Here is a 22,484-nt window from a genome sequence, read left to right on the forward strand (position 1 = left end):
AAATACCAAGCACAGGCCTGGCCAACCCGTGGCTCCCGAGCCTCATGCGGCTCTTTGCCTAGTTTCATGCGGCTCTTGCGTTCATATCAAATGATGTATTTGTTGTTTTGTTTTTCATGTATATGTGTACACATGTTCGCCTTAGAATATTGATTGAATAATCAATTTGTGTCAAGTTTGCTCTGAAAATGGCAGGAAAAAACTAAAATACAAAGATTTTCTCTCTCAGAGAGACGGAGAGAGAGTGAGAGGAAGGGATGGGGGGATGTTCATGTGTGCCTGTGTGTATGATGTGGCTCTTTGCAGTAACACCTGAGTCTCTGAGTGGTTAACCACCCCTGACCCTACAGCATATAGGCCTGTATGAGGCCTGTATGAGGCCTGTGTCATAGAAAGATGAAAAGAATAATTTCATTCATCAGGTCGAGACTTTGTACCGATTATAATTCAGTGTCTTTGCATTAGTGTAGCTCTTAAAGGGATAGTTCAGATTTATGGAAGTGAGGTTGTTTGAGGTCCTGACTGAGACACGGGCATTCTCTCTCACTGCAAACACAAGGAAAAACAGAACCACCTCATACTCACTGTATAAAATATGCATCAGGAAGTTCAAACATTTGGTGTTTGAAATCCTTTGTGACACAGCTGAAATCTCGGATTTAGATTAGAGAGAGATACAGTATTAGACATATTCTTAAAGATTTACTACAACTGTCTTATAATTACTGATCTCATGAAAACACACTAGTTTGAAATGCAACTGCAATGGTGATGCAACAAAACCCAAAACCAGGCGGCCACTGAAGCGGAAACACCTGTCATGGTTATGGTTTCTGGTTGTGCAGGTTAGATGAGTCTGAAGTCCTTATACTGTCATCATTAACATCATTAACCACCATCGTGCAATGAAAGCAGGTTAGCTGAGGTTTACATAAACAGCGTGACATCTGAGCTGTGCAAGTGCACCTGGAGCGATGTAAAGGTCAAGGAGAGAGCTTCTATTGTTCACAGGCTGGCTGGATGATCAAATCCTTCCACTTTCTCCCCCTTTAGCTGCGTCTCTCAGTTCAGTATTTCATTTGACAGATGCAGGGACACAAAGGAGGACAAAGCCCACACAAATGAAAAACATGCACGTGTGAAGGACTGGAAGTAAGATTTAAAACCACAAAATGAGCCGAAAACCACGTCATACACTTCATGCACTTCTTTGAGTATACACACATTTTTAAGTTTATTAAGTTCATGTTTCCAAAAAAAAACAATGTCTTTACACTTCCTTCCATGATAACATTAAAGATCACAACTTGTGCAGTGCTATTTGCAGCACTGTTTGCCTTGTGCTCTCCTTTGCACATGCTGTCATGCACATTTGCTATGATCAATTAAGTTATTACTGAGCATGAAGTCAGCATGTTTGTTTCCCTGCTTCTGTTTTGAGTCAGAGTGCATGTGCATGTGAATGCTGCACTTCTCAGACAGGGTAAGACTGTCAGACTTCACAATGATTATTCGATTCATCGATTATTAATTACTAAATTAACCGTCAACTATTTTGATAATCGATTCATTGGTTTGAGTATTTTTTTAATAATTTAAACAAGTTTCAAATCATTAAAACTGAATAATTTTGACAAGACCTTCGAGTTGGGCTGTAATCAACCAAAGACGTTCTTGGTCGTCTGAAGTTTTGGAAATTTCGACTAAAAATCGTCTAATCGACTAATCATTACTAGTCATGACTGATATAATGTCCATCATTTGTTTGCAGTGTACCACATTAAGGCCCGTCACATTTAAATCATTTATTAACAATATGAATTCAACAATAACCAGTCAATTGGAAACTGAAGTGTAAAATGAAGAGAGAAGCCATAGAGAGTCATGTTGCTCTGTAGTTCCAACAATCTGTTGTTAAGGCCACTAACTCTGTACTGACCTCCAATAACGTGATCATACACCTTTGGAGATAGATGGGACCTGCTTGGCCTTAAGTAGCGTGCTTCCAGTACGTTAATGAAATATATATTTTTAGTTATATATAACAAACAATGAAGCGATGGGGAGCAGTGGGGGAGAGGACTGATACACTCATCAGTGATAATCATTAATACTCGTTAATACTCAGCAGTGGGTTCTGCCCGTTCAGCTCTGCTCCTGCTAACCTGGCTCCAGAAAGGCTTGTTTGCTGCACAGGATTCGGAAAACGTGACGACATGTAGGAACTGGGGAGAAACCAGGGAGGCACATACTCGATGTGTTCCTGAGACTGGGTGGAGGTCCGGTGTGCGGCGTTTTGCACAGGAAAGCCAAACACCGAAAGCACTCCTGGAAAACAATGAAGTAATGGAGAAATACGGCAGGGAGGAGGGAAAGTCAACGAGAGCTCGAATGTATAGTGAGGCAAGAGGAGGGGAGAGGTGAGGAAATAAGGCTCTGGTTTCTTTCCTGTGGAGCACCATAATATTTGGAGGGGTCTAGTAATAAACCATGACACTTTAGTGTAAATGAAAGTCTATTTTACTGCACCCACTCTCTGGCCATTCATTCCCAGGAAAAATCATTTTCTTTGGAGGAAGTCATTTGTTTCCAGGTAGAACGACAGCAGAAATAGAACTGGATAGTAACCATGAAAGAAAAAGTGTTCACACTGTTTGAATGACAGGTACAGCAAGAAAATGTCACATTATAAACACACACTCAACTCTTAGGAACACACACACACACACACACACACACAGCTGCAGTCTCTTTGCTATCTGAACAGATGTGTGAAACAATAGGTCAGCAGAGATCTTGATGTCCAAGGGTGAGAGGAGCAGGGATGTATGGGATAAAGTTACCACACATAACAACAGTATTACACAACATTTTGCTCCGGTCTCTTTCTAACGTTACATTCTTCTCACATGTATACTGTACCTTGCTTTAAAGCAAAACTTAATACTTATTTTCTCTTGCCAATGATTGTATTATTTTGCCTGTTTGGTCTTTGCGTCCTTAATCTGAAAACAGGTTCTGTCAAGCAAGTGTGGTACATGTTTTTTTGGGTTTCCATTAGGATTAGGAACCAAAATAACCCAGCCGTTCTATTCTTTGGCACTCTTCCCTTGCGGTTACGTATTTATTAGCCTTTCTATTAGAAATGATACTATAATAACCAACCCCATCCATTCCATTTTAGGCATCCTTCCCTTATATGGTAGGGTACAGTCAGGGAGGAGCTAGAAGTGCTCCACCCACGACAGTCAGCTGGTGTTTCTGTTCTCATACAAAGCTTGACCGAGCAGGAAAAAGGAGCTGCTGCATGTCCTCCACTGTTGTCCATTGTGTTGTTGTCGTACTCCAACCTTTTTGCAGCCATTTCACATTTTACTAGCGCAAAGTTGCCTACATCTGTCCTTGACCTTAAATAAATCACTTCCTTTGTGCAGCATGAGAAAGTCACTGACGCAACATGAGAGTTTTCTTTGATTGTTTTTATTTGTCTTGCTGATATTCCAGGTTAATTCTTGGTTTATTTAGGAGAGGCAGAAATAAGTGTCGGGCTTCTGACTTCAGTGATTGTGTTTCATATGGGACTTGTACATATTGTATTATGTAACTACACTGAAGTGGCCACCTGGATTTAACTAAGCAAATAGGTAAGGGGTTGCTGCAGTTGGTCAGGTCTAGGTTCAGCAACATCATGTGCCCAAAGAATGAGGTCATCTGACTACCTGAATATAATGAATGACCAGATTATTCCATCAATGCATTTTTTCTTCCCTGATGACATGGGCATATTCCAAGATGACAATGCCAGGATTCATCAGGCTCAAATTGTGAAGGAGTGGTTCAGGGAGCATGAGACATCATTTTCACCACAGAGTCCAGACCTTAACCCCATTGAGAATCTTTGGGATGTGCTGGAGAAGGCTTTACTCAGTGGCCCGACTCTCCCACCATCAATACAAGATCTTGGTGAAAAATCAATGCAACACTGGATGGAAATAAATCTTGTGACATTGCAGTAGCTTATGGAAACAATGCTACAGTGAATGAGTGAGTAATCAAAGCTAAAGGCGCTCCAAACATGTGACCCTTTTCTTTAGGCCGGGCCAGGCAGTGTAAATTTGACAGTAAAAGACTTGGCCTCTGATGAGCTGAAATAAATGCGTCCCGACTTTGGATTTGTGCTATGATTGTTTCCTTATGAGACGACAATTGCTCAACAACACACATTTTATGACCTGGAGAAAGATGAAGAGAGAATTCCACCAGTAAAGAAGGTGTGTGCCAACTTTAGCAACTTCCTTGTCAGCCACCAGGCCACATGTGTCTTTAGGTCAGTAAATGAAGGCACATACATAAACATAAGTGAGTGTCTGCTGATGTTTTAAGTGTTTGGTGTCAGTTCTGTTTTCCTGCATTTGTTTTTTGAGACCAAAGAAACACAGGCGGAGGTTGATGCTAGGATGGAAAGGCAGCAGAACGACACTGCACCATTGACCAATAATAACCTGGTTTTCTTTCATTCATTCATTCATTCATTCATTCATTCATTCATTCATTCATTGTCTACCACTTTATCCTGCATATGGTCTAGGGGCTGCTGGATCAAATCCCAGCTGACATAGGGCAAAAGGCAGGGTACACTCTGGTCAGGTCGCCAGTCCATTGCAGGGCAAACGTATAGAGATGAACAATCATTCACTCTCACATTCACACCTAAGGTCAATTTAGAATGTCCAGTTAATCTCTGCATGTGTTTGCATTGTGGGAGGAACCTGACGGAAACCCACACACACACACACGTAGGGAGAACAGTACTAGTCACATGCTTCACCGTTTAAATTCAACGACGTGACGTGTTTTCATGCTTATTTAAACGCTGCATTAGATAGTGTATATTTGTGTTTGCAGTGCACGTACACTCAGCTTGAGTAGATTTGTTGATGGGACAGAGGATCGGTAGACGGTGGAGGTGCAGGGTCCACACAAGGTGAAGGCACTGGAGCAGAGTATTGTTCCCTTCTCCAGTTTCCTGCATTCACCCTTGAAATAGCAATGTGCCAGAAACAGGCGCACCTGGCTTTGAAAGGGAATGACGAGCAAAACTCTGATTTGTTTAATTTATATTTCACCCCAAAACACACCGAGACTAAATACAACCCTCTTTTGCCTTGCACCTATATTACACGCTGTGTAAGAAAACACCCTTGCACCACACACTTAAGTCCATGAGCTATACATCAATTAAAGTATAGAAGATCCAAATGAACAGTCAAGTACAGTTTGAGTTTGATAGCTGCTCTTTTAACAGTCATTTTTGTTTTTATTCATTCTCATTTTAAATGAGTAAATATAGACACTGACTCTGGATTGTTGTTAGGCTTGGCACTAACCTATCGCAGACTTGTGCAAATACTTGTGGAGCATTCACACAGAGCAGTGATCTGTGGCTCCACATGACGGACGCAGCCAGCATAGCCATGGGGAACTATTATAGCTGATGCCGATACAATGTAAAGGGTCATATCGGAGCTGATTAATCTGCTAAAAGAATGAATTAGTCAACCTTAAGTAGACACCAGTGGCCCATGCTGTGTTCCTATGTGACTTCTGCTTCTTCGTTCAGCTTTTCCCTTTAGGGGTCGCCACAATCTTCTTTGGCACCCTTCCCTTGGGGTACCAGAGTAAAAGAGTGTGGTGCGGTCAGGGTGGAGCAAGGAAACACAGCGTATATGCTCATGTGTCCATCCTGGTCACTCCCAACAAACATCTCAGCATCTTCAGCTCTGCCACCTCCAGCTCCACCTCCTGTCTTTTAGCCAGTGCCACTGTCTCTAAGCCGTTCATCATAGCAGGTCTCACTAGTGTCGTGTAGACCTTCCCTTTGTCCTTCTGTGAAACATCAGCCCTGACACTTGTCTCCACCCACTCCACGCTGCCTGCCCTCTCATCTTCACCTATCTTGTGCATTGGATGTTGTGAAGCACCATAATGGAACAGTGCACCTCATCTTTGATAACATCCTGTATATTTCTGCATACCGGTGAAAATTGGATCAAGATGTGATTCCATATGTGTGTGTTTTTGTTCTGCAGTGGATAGTGATTGAGTGGATTTGGTTTTGTTTTGTTGTGGGTGTTTCTGTGTGGAATTTTAGGGAGTATAGTTAACTTTCCAGTTGAGGTTAGAAAGATGATAAGCTGCCATCTATCATCTCCTCTCTCTTCTTCACTGTTGTCCCCCTCTGTCCTTTTTGCCTCTTGTCTCACACAGCACTAATTAATATTTGCCCTCCTCCCTCATGATTTCTCCTCTCTATCGTCCTCCATCTAATCTCCTCCTGAGGGATGAGGACTTCTATGCTGCATAACACAACAACAACACCTGCTGTACTTTGTGTGTGTGTGTGTGTGTGTGTCTGGGCTGACTGTCCCTAACTAACCACTAACTCACACCATCCAGTAAAAGTTGTGTTGGTTGTGCTTCTGCTGTCCAGCTCTGTGCATCTGAAACATGGATGTGGGTGACATTCGCAATCTTATGCGTAAAACTCAAGCCTCTATTGCAGAAAACGGCTTCCTGGATAAATGCATCAGTGAGCTTCATAATGTAAGTGTCACAGTCAGACTTCCTTCCACGAGCTGTGCTGTGTGTTTGTGTATCATATGTTTCAGCTGGGTTTCACTGGGGGTTTAGTTTTCCCCTCGACATTAGTTGGGCTAAGTCTTTGGTTGTTGCAGGTGGTTAGATGAGTTTAAAGCTGTTTTAAAGAAAGTGTTGGATGATGTACAAACAGTTTTGTTGTGTGTTTGGATGAATGTGAAGTCTGTGGAGGGCTTTTGAGACTTCAAACAGTGCTTCTTGGCGTCAGCCTGAATGTGCTCCATTGTGGGATGAAAAAGTTTGCAGGGTCGGGGGGGGGGGGGGGGGGGGTTCTTCCAGTCTTAAAAGATGTGATGAGAACATATGGGACAGAAAAGGATTATTTGTGTATGCTAATTGTAATTCTTCCCAAAAGTGTTGTGCTTTATTGGATTACAGCTATTTACAGCTGATTGTTGGGCCTTAAACCTCACAATCACAATGTAGTTGTGGACATGACCCTTAAAACAATCCACCTAAAGACATGACTCTTAGGCCCAGGAGAATTGTGACGGACATATTTTCACAATTATTTTTATTTAGTGATTAATTAAGGCGCCATATTCAACGCGCCTCATGTTTCTGTGCTGTTTCCCTGTTCTGCACTGGAGGGACAGAAATAGACAGAGAGAGGGAGGGAGTAGGTCGGTCATGTGATGTATGCAACTAATATACTGAGAGACAAAGGCACATAATGCAGCCTGTTTTCTGTCTCACATAATCAGTGCAGACTGCTTATGTTAATGCTGCCGAAAGGGAAAAACAGAAGAGATCAATTGACAGTAAAGAGTTATCCAACATACATATATGTATATATATATGTATATATGTATGTGTATATATATATATATATATGTATGTGTATATATATATATGTATATATATATATACAGTATATATATGTATATATATATGTATATATATATACGGTATATGTATATATATATATATATATATACATATATAAACTCCTGATCCAAATTTTAAGACCAGTTGAAAAATTGCAAGAATTCCTATTTTGCACTGTTGTATCTTAAAAAGGTTCTAATTAGTGCTTCAAATGCAAAATGAAGAAATGGGAGTGAGACAAAAAAAATTTGGAGTAAGCAATTTATTGCAAACAACCATTAAACGATAGAAAGAACGTGGTCGGATTGTTGAGCTGCATCAGCAAGGCCTCTCGCAGCGTACCATTGCTGCTGAGGTTGGACACAGTAAGACAGTCATTTTAAACTTCTTAAAAGATCCTGAGTGTTATGGAACAAAAAGGTCTAGTGGTAGACCCAAAACAATGTCACTGGCCCTGAGCCGGAGGATCCAAATGGCTGTCCGTCAAGACATGGGACGATCCTCGGCCCAAATTAAGCTTGCCACTGGTGGAACTGCAGTCCCATAACCATTAGACGGCATCTGCGAGAGAAGGGTTTTAAGAACAAAAAACGTATTCAAAGGCCTCGTCTCCTTCAACGGCAAAAAATTGCCCGTTTGGAGTTTGCACCAGAGCACCAAACATGGGACATTGAAAGGTGGAAGAAAGTTAACCTTGACTTTCCTGATGGCCTCCAACGTTACTGGCATGACAAAGAGCTCCCACCTGAGATGTTTTCTACACGGCACAGTGTAGGGGGCGCCACCTGCAAACTGCAAATGTTGTTTCATTAACATTTTTGAAGTAGACATTGTGTTGCCTCAGGCTTTTCTTTAGATTTTAAATAATCAAATCTATCTAAAATTTAGAAAGTTGCTGTCTCAGCTTAAAGACAATCCTGCGCTCCGCCATAATCATGGCCATTTTCCTTATTTTGTCTTTTCTGAAGTGTCCCCCAGGACTTTTGCTTTTGTAATTGTTCTCCCAGCTCCTATTAAACTAAACAAATGAAAGGAGTAATATATTGCCGAGTGAATCAACACAGACGAGGCTTCTGCAGATATCGTAGAAGTATCGCTACTGCACGTATAGAGGCTGTCGGCCCACGCCTCCACTCTCCCTAACCACCTTATTAACAGTCTGTAATGCAAACTTTGTTGTTGTTGTTGTTTAGCAGATGAGCTGACCTAGAACTCTGGTTGCACATAATGTTTTATTATCTTCATTTTCTTCCTCCACCTCCTTGACTAAACGACATTTGGCCCCAGAGAATTCATTCAAACACATAAAAGACATTTCCGTGATAATTCCACATCAAAGGACTTTTTGTCTTGAGTGCTCTGCAGTCTGTTTTAAATACAGAACAATATTCAGGCTTCAATATACTCTATACAAGTTGATGTTTGACTTAACAAATCACATCAAGAAGTTCTCATCTTTGTATAGTAGTTACTATTTTTGATGGCGTTATGTGGTAATGCTTCGTCATTTTAAATATTACACAATACAAAAACCACTGCAAACCATATGAAAAGAGTTTGTGTTACTGTATACATGTTTTATATCTTTGGTTTTATTTTCTAATTTTATTTTATTCTATTTAAATGCACCCAAACACATATTATGTACACACATTCTATTCTGATTCTGATTCAATCCGTATAGAACTGAGACAGTGACAGTTGTAAAGTTTGTCCACGTTGTTCAGCTGCAACATGCGATCAAATAGTTAACAACAGTATGTGATATTTTTGCTGATTTTATAACAAAGATTGAATTCCATTCTTTGCCTTGTAGTTGCCCCTCTGTGTACCACACGGTTTGCACAGGTGTTGTGATTCCTGGTTCCCTGTGGTCCCCTCATCCCTTCTTCAGTAATGAGGACTGATTATGAGTGGACTCACTTTTTCTTACTTACTCCAATTTGTGTTTGCGTGACACTTGCATAGTTTGGTTGATGATGTTTATTTAACGCTCAGTAGATGATGTTACTGTTTTCAGTCTCTTACCCCACCTACTCTCTGAATCCTCGTCTAGGTGGTGGCTAGCGACGGGCTGCGGGCTATGATGGAGTCGGCCCTGACAGCCAGAGACCGAGTGGGCGTGCAGGACTTTGTCCTGTTGGAGAACTTCACTAGTGAAGCCGCCTTCATCGAGAACCTTCGCAAGCGCTTCAAAGAGAACCTCATCTATGTAAGTAGTGGTTTCTGAGGTCCACGTCTCTATGAGAGTAAAGAGGTGGAGTAATGTGATCATATGTTGACTTTCCATCAGACTTACATTGGTTCAGTGCTGGTGTCCGTTAACCCATACAAAGATCTGGAGATCTACACCAAGAACCACATGGAGCGATACCGCGGGGTCAACTTCTACGAGGTCTCGCCACATATGTGAGTAAACAATCTTTGGTCAATAATAATTCATCGTTCTTTTGTGTATAAATTTATATGATATGTTATTTTCCTCTTTTGGTGTTAATATTAGGGTTGGTGCTAAACCGATATTAAACAGACACTTTTAAAACCAGTGCATAAGCAGTGCCTGAACGTGTCCTAAAGTTAAATACTAAACAAATCTTCTCAAAGATTAAAAAAAAAAGGTTATTTTTTTATTTTGTAATATGTTTGCATTTGAACAAACTTAAAACTTCAGCACTCACAGGACAAGTGTGACCATGTTTACATCATTTATGTTTGATCTTTTCATACCAGCGGGGAACAGACATTTAAATCAGATTAAATCAGACAGGCAGTAGGGACGCAGTCATACCACAAATCCAAAACAAATTCAAAACAGTGATGGACCCACCTCTACTCGATCCACCTAATAGCGATTACTGACTGACTGACTATGTGTAATGTCAACAAATGTATTTCTTTCTTCTTCTAAAGGTGAGTTATCAAATCTGTATTAGGCGTATAGCATCAACTGAACAGAAGGCACATAAATCTTTAACCATAGTTATTTATATTACAATAAATGGTTTGTCTTCTGTGGACAACGCGGACGTGCAATAGACAGGCCCACCTCTGCTCCTGTCTCTAGGGATGCTCACACAACAAAGCTTTTCCTGCCACATAAAGTGTGTTACACCTGTACTCAAGGTGTTGTCGCAGTGTGTGTGTGTGTGTGTGTGTGTAAATAGAGGCCTATGCTTCATTGTCATGGAGCTGACTGACTTCTTAAAATGCTCTAGTTAATGTGAATGTTCTTCTCAGTCAGACGTGAGCTCATGATCCCGTGTATTTGTTTGAACGGTTGCCACAGGAATGGTCAGGGAATTCCCTGAGAAATCTTCCCATTAGTCAGATACAGAAACAAACGAGTGTTCATCGAACCATCTGAGAATCTCTCACAAACTCTCCCTCCACTCTCGCTCTGCTGTCCTCTATTTACTTCAGCACCTGAGTGTTGGGCCAATATTTTCTCTCCCTCTGAGTGGAAAGAAAGATGTGCTTTGGCACAGAGAGTAGGAGGGCTGGCTCGAAATAAGGGGACGGTGGGATGGAAAGGAAAGAAAGCAGAAAGAAGTTTCCTCCCTAGGGAGGGAATTCCTCTGACCTCAACTTGACCCCCAGCATCAAGCTCTCCCCAAACATCACGCTCACTCACCACATACACACACTGTACAGTAAAGACACCGTGATGGCCACATTACTCCACTTCTTCCGCGAGTGTTTAGCCTGATGTCAAACTTGTGCCCAAACAGACTGAAACAACACAGCGGTGCTGATAACAGCACAGGACTGACGAGTGATACAGCGTCAGACTCTGTGATTCATGCTGGGAACATCCAGGGTCTTTCTATGCAGCGCTTTCATAGGATACAGATTACACAAGAGCAACACGTCGTTATTATCATGTGGCTCAGTTTACTGAATTCCATTTAGTCATAAAGTTTCTGATATTTATATGTCATGTGAGTGATATATAATGTTTTTCTTTTATTCAACTGACTACTGAAAACTCTACGACAGAGTGTTTGGGCCACATTGAAATTCACAGACTTCGAGAATAAAGTCGTAAATTTACGTGAACAAAGTCGTATATTTATGAGATTAAAGTCGTAAATTTACGTGAATAAAGTCGTAAATTTACGACTTTCTTTCTGTGGAAAAGATGCGTTTTCTTGCTCTCTTCTAAAAAAACAGGTTCGAATATTACGACTTTGTTCTCGTAAATGTATGACTTTAATCTCGTAAATTTACAACTTTAATCTCGTAAATTAAGACTTTATTCTGACGACTTTAATCTCGTAAATGTACGACTTTAATCTCGTAAATTAAGACTTTATTCTGACGACTTTAATCTTGTAAATTTACGACTTTATTCTCGAAGCCTGTGAATTTTGTTTTCGTCAATGTAACCCTAATATTTTGTCGTAAAATTCAAACTGATCGTTGGAGTTTTGTAACAATCCATATGTCATAATTGAGTTTTTACACCCATATAGAGCTGCAACAAGCTGCTTAAAGTGACACTATGCAACCTTTGCTGTCAATGAAATCCTTTAGTCAAAATCTGTGTTAAAAATACGTCCTGAACAACTGAGCAACAACGATATCAGCTCTTTAAGGAGATAATGTGACAATGTTGTGATACGTGTTACACCCATAAGTGGCTTTTGTGTTTGAAGTTTTCTTCATTGAACATGGTCCAGTGTGTAAAATGTATTTGAAATCATTGTCATTTGGCAGATATTGAAGATAAAATAATACATTTTAGTCCACAATCACCTAGTTGTTGCTTTTCATTATCCCAGAATTGAATCTATATTTACATCAGGAGGTGGGTCAGCTCTACACAGACCACTGTAAAATATCTTTTGAGTTTTTATGTTAACTATGTAGCCTTTAGTTACATTACATTACATTACATGTCATTGAGCGTCTGCTAAATGACATGTAATGTAATGTAATGTAACTAAAGGCTACATCGCTCCTCAACCATGGAGGTGAGGGATATTCAGCTGCACTAGATGATTGACATGCTTCACATTAATATGACAGTCTAACATGGTTTTTACAGTTCTCAGTGTTTTAAAATTGTATTTTTAATCAGAACCCATAACAATAGTTATTTAGTGTGCCATAAAATTCTTCACATGTTAAAAACGTTGTGATGTTGAGTGTTTTGTGTTTGTGGTTCAAAGACGCATGTTGTGTTTGGACATGAGTCTGCAGCTCTGCCGTCTGTCTCCCTGTCTCCCTGTCTCCCTGCCTCACGGTGACTTTCCCTTCGTCCCTCCAGCTATGCTGTAGCAGATAACTCGTACCGCTCCATGAGGACAGAGAGGAAGGACCAGTGCATCTTGATCTCTGGGGAGAGTGGAGCTGGGAAGACGGAGGCATCCAAGAAGATCCTCCAGTACTACGCTGTGACCTGTCCCATCAGTGATCACGTGCAGACCATCAAAGACAGGCTGCTGCAGTCCAACCCTGTGCTGGAGGTGAGACGCTGCTGCACACACATTTGAAATCTTGTCATAAGACGTATTTACCACAGATTATATATAAAAAGCAGACGTAGTCTTCCAGTTCTCTGAAGGACGCAAATGTGGATTAGCCACCGGGGTGATTCTGCTGTTCGCACATCTCACTTCATGACATCAGTGATGAACACTTCCCTGAGGAGAAAATAGTCTCAACCACTAGTTTCAGATCTCCTTCAATAGAACATGATGTTCATTTTATAAAGGACTTTATAAAAGGGGCCAGATTGACAGCTCATTCATTATTTAATCCACAGTCATGTCGTCATTTTCATCCAAAGATGCAGCAAAATGAATCCTCCTCCATGACGGAGGAAGTTGTCCTGACTTTGCCCATATTTGGCTGTTTCCTGTTCATCTCCATGCCAACTAACAATTACAGTCATTGCACCACCTACAGGCAAAAGTAAACAAAACCGGTGTTGTAATTCTATTAAATGTTCAGGGTGTGGTCGAGGCGACCAGCACCTACAGTAGGTCATGGTTGCAGCAGGCCCTGACGTGTGTGTCTGTGTGTGTCTGTGTGTGTCTGTGTGTGTGTGTGTGTGGGTGAGGGATCGTCCAGGTCTGCGGATGTTGTTGTTGTTGTTGTTGTTGTTGTTGTTGTTGTTGTTGTTGTTTCATACACGTGAGCACACATGAAAGCATCAGGTTGAGCAGGAAATATGCTGGTGAAGTGTAAAGAACGGAGCACTGACTGCTCCTGTGTCTGTTTGACGGCCTCTGTGGTTACTTGTGTTCATGTCTGGCATGTTTCACCCAGATGTTTCCCAGATGTGTTTCCTCCATGCTACTGTCGTGGAGACAAACACTGCAGGGACTCTAACAACTGTGGTCCCTGAACACCACTCCTCTTACTGTGCCAGTCATTCTCCGTGTCTTTGCTCCCACACAGGCCTTTGGTAACGCCAAGACGCTGCGCAACGACAACTCCAGCCGCTTTGGCAAGTACATGGACATTCAGTTTGACTTCAAGGTGAGCGGCATGAGTGAACACTGTCCTCCATGTCTTACTTTCTATATATTGTTTCTTTCCAAAGAAAATCCAAACTTACTATTTTAATATTAAGATTTAAACTTGGTCATACTGTGGAACCTGCATGTACCTCAGTACCCTAGCCTCACCCAGTCCTCCTCTTCTTCTTCTTCTTCCTCCTCCTCTCCCTCTCCCTGGCCTTGGTCCCGTTGGCAGGGCGCCCCAGTGGGAGGCCACATCATCAACTACCTGCTGGAGAAGTCCCGCGTCGTCCACCAGAACCACGGAGAAAGAAACTTCCACATTTTCTATCAGTTGATTGAAGGAGGAGAAGAAGACCTGCTGAGAGGCTTGGGTCTCGAGCGGAACCCTCAGCAGTACCAGTTCCTCGTCAAAGTACGTTCATCCACTGCTTCTGTGTCTGTGTCTGTGATGGCATGACAACAGCAACATGATCATTAACCATATTATCAAGAGGCTCCTCCTCATCATCATCATCATCATCATCATCATCATGTTTGTCATATATGTCAAAGTTTATTTTTTATTTTCATTTTTGACTTATTTCTCACGTTTAATATTTAGTTTATACATTTGTTTTATTGAAAACACTGTATGTGATTACACTGCAGTGCACACATAAAATGTAGTTTGGAAAGATAGACCATTAGTTTATGTTGTTTGTTATCATTAAACAATATTGTGTATTTTATCAGATGGAGAAGAAAAAGAAAATAGGATAAATAAATAGATTTTACCTTATGAACGAAGGACTGACCTTATAAAATACTTATGCCATGATACCATATTATTATTACCTTTACTAATGTATTATATTTATTACCTACCTGAATTAACACTGCTGCACAGTATCAAGCTCATTCAAATTGCATACAGATGAATGTTTAGTATAATAAATATAATAATGTGATAGATGTTATCTAAAATACACTGTAGACCTGTGTTTGTGCCAGTTGGCATATTATTCATTACCCTGGTTACGTGTTGTTGGTTACAGTTGTAGTCACTGTACGTCGTTTATTTACTTTAACAACAAACTCGAGCCAGAAGGAGGATTTCCTCTTTGAAAACTCAGACTGGACAGAGCGGAGTTTTCATTCATACACGATATATAATATAATATAATAATAGTGCTGTTTCAGCTGAAGCAGCAGTGACAGGATGTGAGACACCCTTTTTTTACTTTATAATGTGTCATGTTCACACTCCCTCACTCAGCTCAGAGGTGCAGCAAAGCACTTTAAAAAGTTCATTTGAATGTTGTAGATGCATTTTTATTAACTCCTCCCCTCTGTGCAGTCGTGTCTGAGTGATGTAACACCCTCACATGAGAGCCAGTGGAAAGAGATGAGAGGATGAAAGAGCTTGCAGTGATGCCACTGCTGAATGAATGTTGGGAAAACACTGCAATTTATTATTTAGTTTTTATTTTGTCTATTCATGGCATCCTGTCAGCTCTCCACTGTAATGTAATGTTTTGGGCTTACCTGAACTTTCTTCACTGCACAGGGAGAATTTAGGTCAGTGTTTGTAGTCGAGCTGTTGCTGGCAAACTTTGCATTTGACTTTTTTATCGCCATCTATTTTTGTAAAATGCTGCCACACTGTGACGTCTGTGACGTCTGTGACGTCTGTGACGTCTGTGACGTCTGTGACGTCTGTGACGTCTGTGACGTCTGTGACGTCTGTGACGTGGATGTTAGAGGACGACTGACTGTCGCTCAACATGAAATAAAACCACCGGACGTTCTTTAATCTTTCTGTCTCCTGTGGGTTGGGCTAATCCAAAATACTGAAACAAGGGGGGTGTTCTCTGAAGACACGCTGTTACCTGTGGAACAGGGGTGCTCTGAAAACACCCCCATTAGCACTTGGTACATTCCTCCAGAATTCCTCATTGAATGTAAAAATAAAGAGTGGTGAAGATGCAGGTGCTCCTTCATCCTCCTCTCCTGCCTCACACATGCTTCACATGATGTTGGGTGAGACACTGAGGCTCGACGTGTTGTTTCTTCCACACTCCACACACCAAAACTGGAGCACGGGTTTAAGTGAAAGTATAAACATTATTGTGTAATTGTGGAAACCACCCAGCCCTAGATATAGACTTATGTAAATATGTCTATTTTCAGCAGGGAAACTTGCAACACTGCCAGTAACTTTTGGCCCTTTAATAAAAACCTGCAGATAGTGTACAGTAGAGCGACTGATGGAAGTTCGTCCCCCTCAGTCCTGCTCTGGCTGCCTCTGGTCCTCCTGACCTGGAAGTCACTGGTCTCATCCATGTACGTCCCTGTGGGAGTTGTGCTTAATAGGCTCTTAGTCAGGGACTCTAAGTGAGGAGAGAGGAGCTATTCTCTGGGGAACCTTTGCCTTAAGGCACTAACCTACCCTCCATGTACACACACACACACACACACACACACACCACTGAGCAGGAACACCTTGTGCGTGTTTAAATAGGTGTTTACTGAACATGTTAATAGGTGTTTACATGTTATTGAACTTGCAAGGACATGTTAAACTAAATGGTGAATAAAGAGCTCATTCAAACCTCTTTAGGTCGTTAACCTGTGTTTTCTCTCTCTCTCTCTGTGTGTGTGTGTGTGTGTTCTTTTTAGGGTAACTGTCCCAAAGTGAGCTCCATCAATGATCGCAGTGACTGGAAGGTGGTGAGAAAAGCCTTGACTGTTATTGGCTTTAACCAGGACGATGTGGAGGTGAGGGCTGATGCCAAGTGGTGTCAATTATGATATTAGCAGCAGCTCGTTTCCACACTGTTTTTGTCATTTTGTGGGCGTCGCCTGTCGAATGTACTTTCTCCCCCCTGTTCGGGGTTTAATTTATATGGGATGTCCAAATGTGTAGTAGATCTTGACTAGGTTTGTATGTTTTCCGAGACACTAATTGTTCTCGGTTTTTGTTTTCTCTCTGATGTTGTTTTTTTATAACAACTAACTTTGTTATATGGAGCAAAGAAACCAGAAATTGTTCCCATTTCAGAAACTGACAAATCAGGGTTAACTTGTTTTGAACAATTGTCACAATAGTCAATTATTAATTTAGTTATTGATTAATAATCAATTTATTGACTTAGCATTGCAGCCTTCAATTATTTATTATATGTGATCAGAACTGAGACCCAGTAAAAGCACAAATTATTGGATTTGTACAAACCCATGTTCCTCCAGTCGATTCTTAAAAGGTTTGCTTTTGTTTTTTAGTCTTTTAAACTAAGTTGAAACGAAACCGTTCTTATCTTCCAAGTCATTTCAAACTTTTATTGGGCAGATGTTATTGTAACTGCAGTTTCTCATCTCTTTACCTTTGTTCTCTCCATCCTCTTTGTGACACTCTCCCCCTCTCCCTTCAACACCACCCTCTCCTTTCATTCCCATCTCTCCCTTTCCCCCTGGTTCGCTGTGCTTTCTCCATGTAGGAGTTGTTGAACATCATTGCCAGCGTGCTCCACCTGGGAAATGTGCAGTATGGGAGCGAGGAGGGCGGCAACGCCTGCATCACCTCTGACACACAGATCAAGTATCTGGCCAGGGTAAGACGATGTCATGCACCAACTGGCTTCATAAACACTGCTAACAGGAGACGAGGGAATAAGATTATTCTCTGCTGGCAGTACAGCGAGGGATAAAAAAAGGAGGACGACCTTTAGTTATGTAGGCTGTTTTCCATCCGCCTGTATACACATTTTTAATTTTAAGCATAAAGTAACCTCAGTAGTTGAAGAAAAACTCCAAAGCACTCACTTTTACACTATTAAAATGCCTTTAATATAACACAGAAGAGACTTCAGTCCGAATCATTCATGTTGAATTGGAGGAAAAGGAGGAGCCTGCATCTCTTCTGGATCTGCAGTGATGCAGCAGCTTCTCGCAGCAGCATGCAGCTGCACGTCTATAACCATCATTAGCTTTAAGTGTTTAAATAAAATAAACATAAAGACAATTAAGATGATAGTTCATTCAACTTTGAATGAACTTTGCAGCTTGTAGCAGCATTTCTGACATTTTTAATGTGATAAATAAAATAAAATGAAGGCACAACTCTGGCCTTTAACATTTTTATCTGTAAATGTTTAGTGCATTGTTAAATGGAACTGAAAACTATGCACTATGAATATATATATATATTATAAAACATTAACGTTATCACATTTCCTATTCAAACACGACAACACGTGTGCAATTTTCTTGATTAATCGATTAATCGTTTGGTCTGTAAAATGTCAGAAAACCTTAAAAAATGTGGTGTTATTGTTATTTGTTATTAAAATGATTGACTTTTAATGATTTCTTTGTTATCAAGAGCAAAGAAATGAAGAAAATACTCACATTTAAGAAGCTTAAACTATCAGAAATCTCATTTTAATCATAAAAAAAAGCTTCGAACCGATTAATCGATTATGAAAATAGTTGTCGACTAATTTAGCAATCGATTAATAATCGATTAACTGATTAATTGTTTCAGCTCTTGAATACACTATGCTGTCAAACAGGAGAACAATTCTGATAATTGTACAATTATCCCTCTGAATCACAGTCAAACTATTGTACCTGTATATGCAGTGTATGAGTCTCTAAGAGTCTCTATGAGCCTCTATGAGCCTCTATGAGTCTCTATGAGTCTCTATGAGTTTCTATGAGCCTCTATGAGTCTCTATGAGCCTCTATGAGTCTCTATGAGCCTCTATGAGCCTCTATGAGCCTCTATGAGTCTCTATGAGTTTCTATGAGTCTCTATGAGTCTCTATGAGCCTCTATGAGTCTCTATGAGCCTCTATGAGCCTCTATGAGCCTCTATGAGTCTCTATGAGTTTCTATGAGTCTCTATGAGTCTCTATGAGCCTCTATGAGTCTCTATGAGCCTCTATGAGCCTCTATGAGTCTCTATGAGTCTCTATGAGCCTCTATGAGTCTCTATGAGTCTCTATGAGCCTCTATGAGTCTCTATGAGCCTCTATGAGCCTCTGTGAGCCTCTATGAGCCTCTGTGAGTCTCTATGAGTCTCTGTGAGTCTCTATGAGTCTCTGTGAGTCTCTATGAGCCTCTATGAGTCTCTATGAGTCTCTGTGAGTCTCTGTGAGTCTCTGTGAGTCTCTATGAGTCTCTGTGAGTCTCTATGAGTCTCTATGAGCCTCTATGAGCCTCTATGAACCTCTATGAGCCTCTATGAGCCTCTATGAGTCTCTATGAGCGATGTCTCTCCCACTGTTGTGTGTGCGTGGTTGTCACTGTTACATGTGTAGTGTGGTGTGCTGATGTTGTTGTGCTTCTCCAGTTGTTAGGAGTGAACGGCTCAGTGCTGACAGAGGCACTCACACACAGGAAGATAATTGCCAAGGGAGAGGAGGTAGGTTTACGTAAACACCGTCACTGTAGAGCCAGTGTGTAATAAGTATTTGTGTCCAGCGCTCTCCTAATGTCTGTGTAATTATATTCTTACTGTCTGCAGTCTGTTTTGGACATGTCCACTCTGTCTCAATCTGGTGTTTGTTAATGTGTGTGTGTGTGTGTTTTCATCAGCTGATGAGCCCACTGAACCTAGAGCAAGCGTCATCTGCCCGAGATGCTCTGTCCAAGGCAGTGTATGGACGCACCTTCACCTGGTTGGTCAACAAGATCAACACCTCGCTGGCTTGTGCACAGGTTAGTGCAGCTGTTGCTCTCAGGACTCTGTAATGACTTCTGTTCATCTGCACGGCCTTAACTAAGTGTCATCCCTGACCTTAACCAGAACCACTTAATGCCTGACCTTAACGCAACTACAGTTCACTTCCTCAGAAATTAGGTTGGCTTCCTGTGGTTTATACATGAACACGCACACACACACACACTCACAACATTTTATCATCCGTCTTTCACATTCACTCCTCTGAGACAAAGTCGTTTACTATTCTGTTTTGAAGTCAAATCTAATGTCATTAGTTTGACACAGTTGCACAGATGTCTATTCTTTGACAGCACAGCTCCATCTTGTGGACATTCTCAATACTACAATTTGGGCATATTTTACTATAGTATAGTTTCAGAGTGAGTCTAACTCACTTAAGAAAATGAATAGAAATATGCCCTTTTATGCATGGACATTTTATACAGTAATTACAGTGTTTATTTGATTCCATATGTTATTACAGTTTTGTAGTGAGCAACATGTTAGTGGCAATATTCAATAATAACTCCATGATAATCTTTCATTGTGATAACATATAATCTGGGAGAGAACTAGACTACATCATTATGTTTGAATGAGATATACTTGATATATTAATACACATCATTTGATGCATTATTTTTGTGCATGTTAGCATCACCTTGAAATAGAGTTAAAGGCAAGTTTTGTTGTGTTTCTTTAACAGGACGACTCCTGCAAGAATTACTCAGTCATTGGTCTGCTGGACATCTACGGCTTTGAGGTCTTCCAGAACAACAGGTACAGTTGAGAAAGCAACTCTGACACTCACTTTCCTCACTAGCTGTGTTTACATGGACACAAATAAGCCTGAGCGTAATAAAAATATGAACCAATGTTCATATAAACAGTCCGATCATGACCACCTGGTTTGGTGTCGCATCGTGTGTCTGATCCACGTAAACGCTGTATTTTCTGCTGTATTTTCATCACAAAAAAAAACCAATAATGACCAGACACGAAAGTCACACACATGGACGAGGAGGACAATGAGACGGAGAGTGGACAGTGAGGAGATGAGAGGGCACATGCTGCGTTTGTTTATGACAGAAAGTGAAAAGTGAAGCTTCTTCTCCTGCTTTTACTTCTGTGCATGTCAGAATAGTCTCTTTAAACCACGACCTACATCCCTAGCATATTTAATCCAAATCTGTCCTTTACTGAGACCCAAAAACATAACCTCATTAGTAGATGTCATGATCGGTTTTCACAAAGTAGGATAAAGCGGTAGAAAATGGATGGATGGATAAATGTTAGTGTTTCCAGTTTGATTTGTCTCTATACGTCTCAGGGAATTCACTTAATAACGCGTGTATTTTTATACCTTTGTGTCACTTAGCTCTGAGTGTTGAGCTAAAGAAGCAATGCCATTGATTTAGATGAGATGTGAGATGTATGCAAGCACTAGTATAACCAGTGTGATGAGTGTTTATATACAAATATAATATATAAATATAATCATTTAGTCAAAGTTAAGGTTAGTGAAGTGTACACTCCGCTCTCTAAGAAGAGTGGTGATCTAAAGATGTCGTGGATCTACTCTGTGTACTAATGTGTGTTTGTGTGTTTGTTTGTTTGTTTGTTTGTTTGTGTGTGTCTGCAGCTTTGAGCAGTTCTGCATCAACTACTGTAATGAGAAACTGCAGCAGCTCTTCATTGAGCTCACCCTCAAGTCAGAGCAGGAGGAGTATGAAGCCGAGGGCATCACGGTCAGACATCACCTCCTTCCTTCTCCACTTCACTGTCTGCTTCCTTTCCCACTCACAATCCCCCCTGAAATTAAATCCAAGATGTTTGCTCACTTCTTTTCCTCCTTCAAATTCTGGCACAGTGAATTATGGATTTTTCTGATGGGGTAAATGCAGAAGTAGAAAGTCTTACAGAAAAGTTGAAAGTAATTCCTTTATTCAAAGTCATTTACCGGACATGCCCATATTTTTCCTAAATGCTGCCTCATCAGAAATGAATCCCTTAACCCTCTTAATTGGCTTTTTGTTCATTCACATTAAAATATCAAATTTAAGACTTTAAATGTGTGTTCAAAATTAAACAGAGGAAACCGAGTGAGTGAGTCATATAAAGCTGACAGGATTAGTGTCACTGTAACAGACATTTGTTTGTACTGTACAGATGTTTCATCCACAGCTGCGTCCCTGTCTCTGCGCCTTCATCTCTTATTCGTTGCATTTATACTGTTTTGTTTTGCATCTTTGGAACAAGGGCCTCTCTGTGTTTTTGTGTCTAATGTAAATGCACGGGTCAGGGAACAACAGGTTGTGGGAGAAACTTGGATTCACCTCTCAAAGAGCCCATTATTATCCGACATCAGCACTGTGGGCCGTGCTGTCTGCCATCTGTGGAAATTATGTGGCAGTTACAGAAAACATAACCTAATAATGCTGCACTCAGCCTGTAGAGCTGTGTGTGTGTGTGTGCGTGTGTGTGTGTGTGTGTGCGCGTGCACACGTCCAGATTCCTTTAATTGTGCAGGTGATTGACAAAATACCTTAGAACAGATGGAGTTTTTGGCATTGACACAAACATCTGGCTCCAAAAAACAAGAGAAAAAAAGGATTTCATTATAATAATTATATTATAATATATATATAATATAATATAATGTGACTGTTAGACACAAGGTGAAGTAATTTTGGGTCAAATTTCTCCTGATGTCTAAGGAAATGGATGGTTTTATGTTTTCAGTGGGAGCCAGTGCAATACTTCAACAACAAGATCATCTGTGACCTGGTGGAGGAGAAGTTCAAAGGCATCATCTCCATTCTGGT

The 22,484-nt window shown here is 40.8% G+C and overlaps 1 protein-coding gene across 4 annotated transcripts in view; it reads left to right on the forward strand.

Moving 5' to 3' along the window:
* The window catches only part of LOC131462323 (unconventional myosin-Ic-like), an 85,821-nt gene that overhangs the window by 50,237 nt on the left and 13,100 nt on the right, over positions 1-22,484 (forward strand). For all 4 annotated transcript variants that reach the window (XM_058633407.1, XM_058633410.1, XM_058633409.1 and 1 more), the window contains 12 exons: positions 9,542-9,697; positions 9,779-9,894; positions 12,755-12,953; positions 13,891-13,971; positions 14,188-14,367; positions 16,614-16,712; positions 17,432-17,545; positions 19,288-19,359; positions 19,533-19,655; positions 20,366-20,439; positions 21,302-21,407; positions 22,402-22,482. In XM_058633407.1, coding sequence (XP_058489390.1) covers positions 9,542-9,697; positions 9,779-9,894; positions 12,755-12,953; positions 13,891-13,971; positions 14,188-14,367; positions 16,614-16,712; positions 17,432-17,545; positions 19,288-19,359; positions 19,533-19,655; positions 20,366-20,439; positions 21,302-21,407; positions 22,402-22,482 — 1,401 coding nt within the window. The remainder of the gene's footprint in view (positions 1-9,541; positions 9,698-9,778; positions 9,895-12,754; positions 12,954-13,890; positions 13,972-14,187; positions 14,368-16,613; positions 16,713-17,431; positions 17,546-19,287; positions 19,360-19,532; positions 19,656-20,365; positions 20,440-21,301; positions 21,408-22,401; positions 22,483-22,484) is intronic.

The sequence above is a fragment of the Solea solea genome, chromosome 7 (genome assembly GCF_958295425.1).
Source record: "Solea solea chromosome 7, fSolSol10.1, whole genome shotgun sequence".
In the NCBI taxonomy this organism is placed as follows: Eukaryota; Metazoa; Chordata; class Actinopteri; order Pleuronectiformes; family Soleidae; genus Solea; species Solea solea.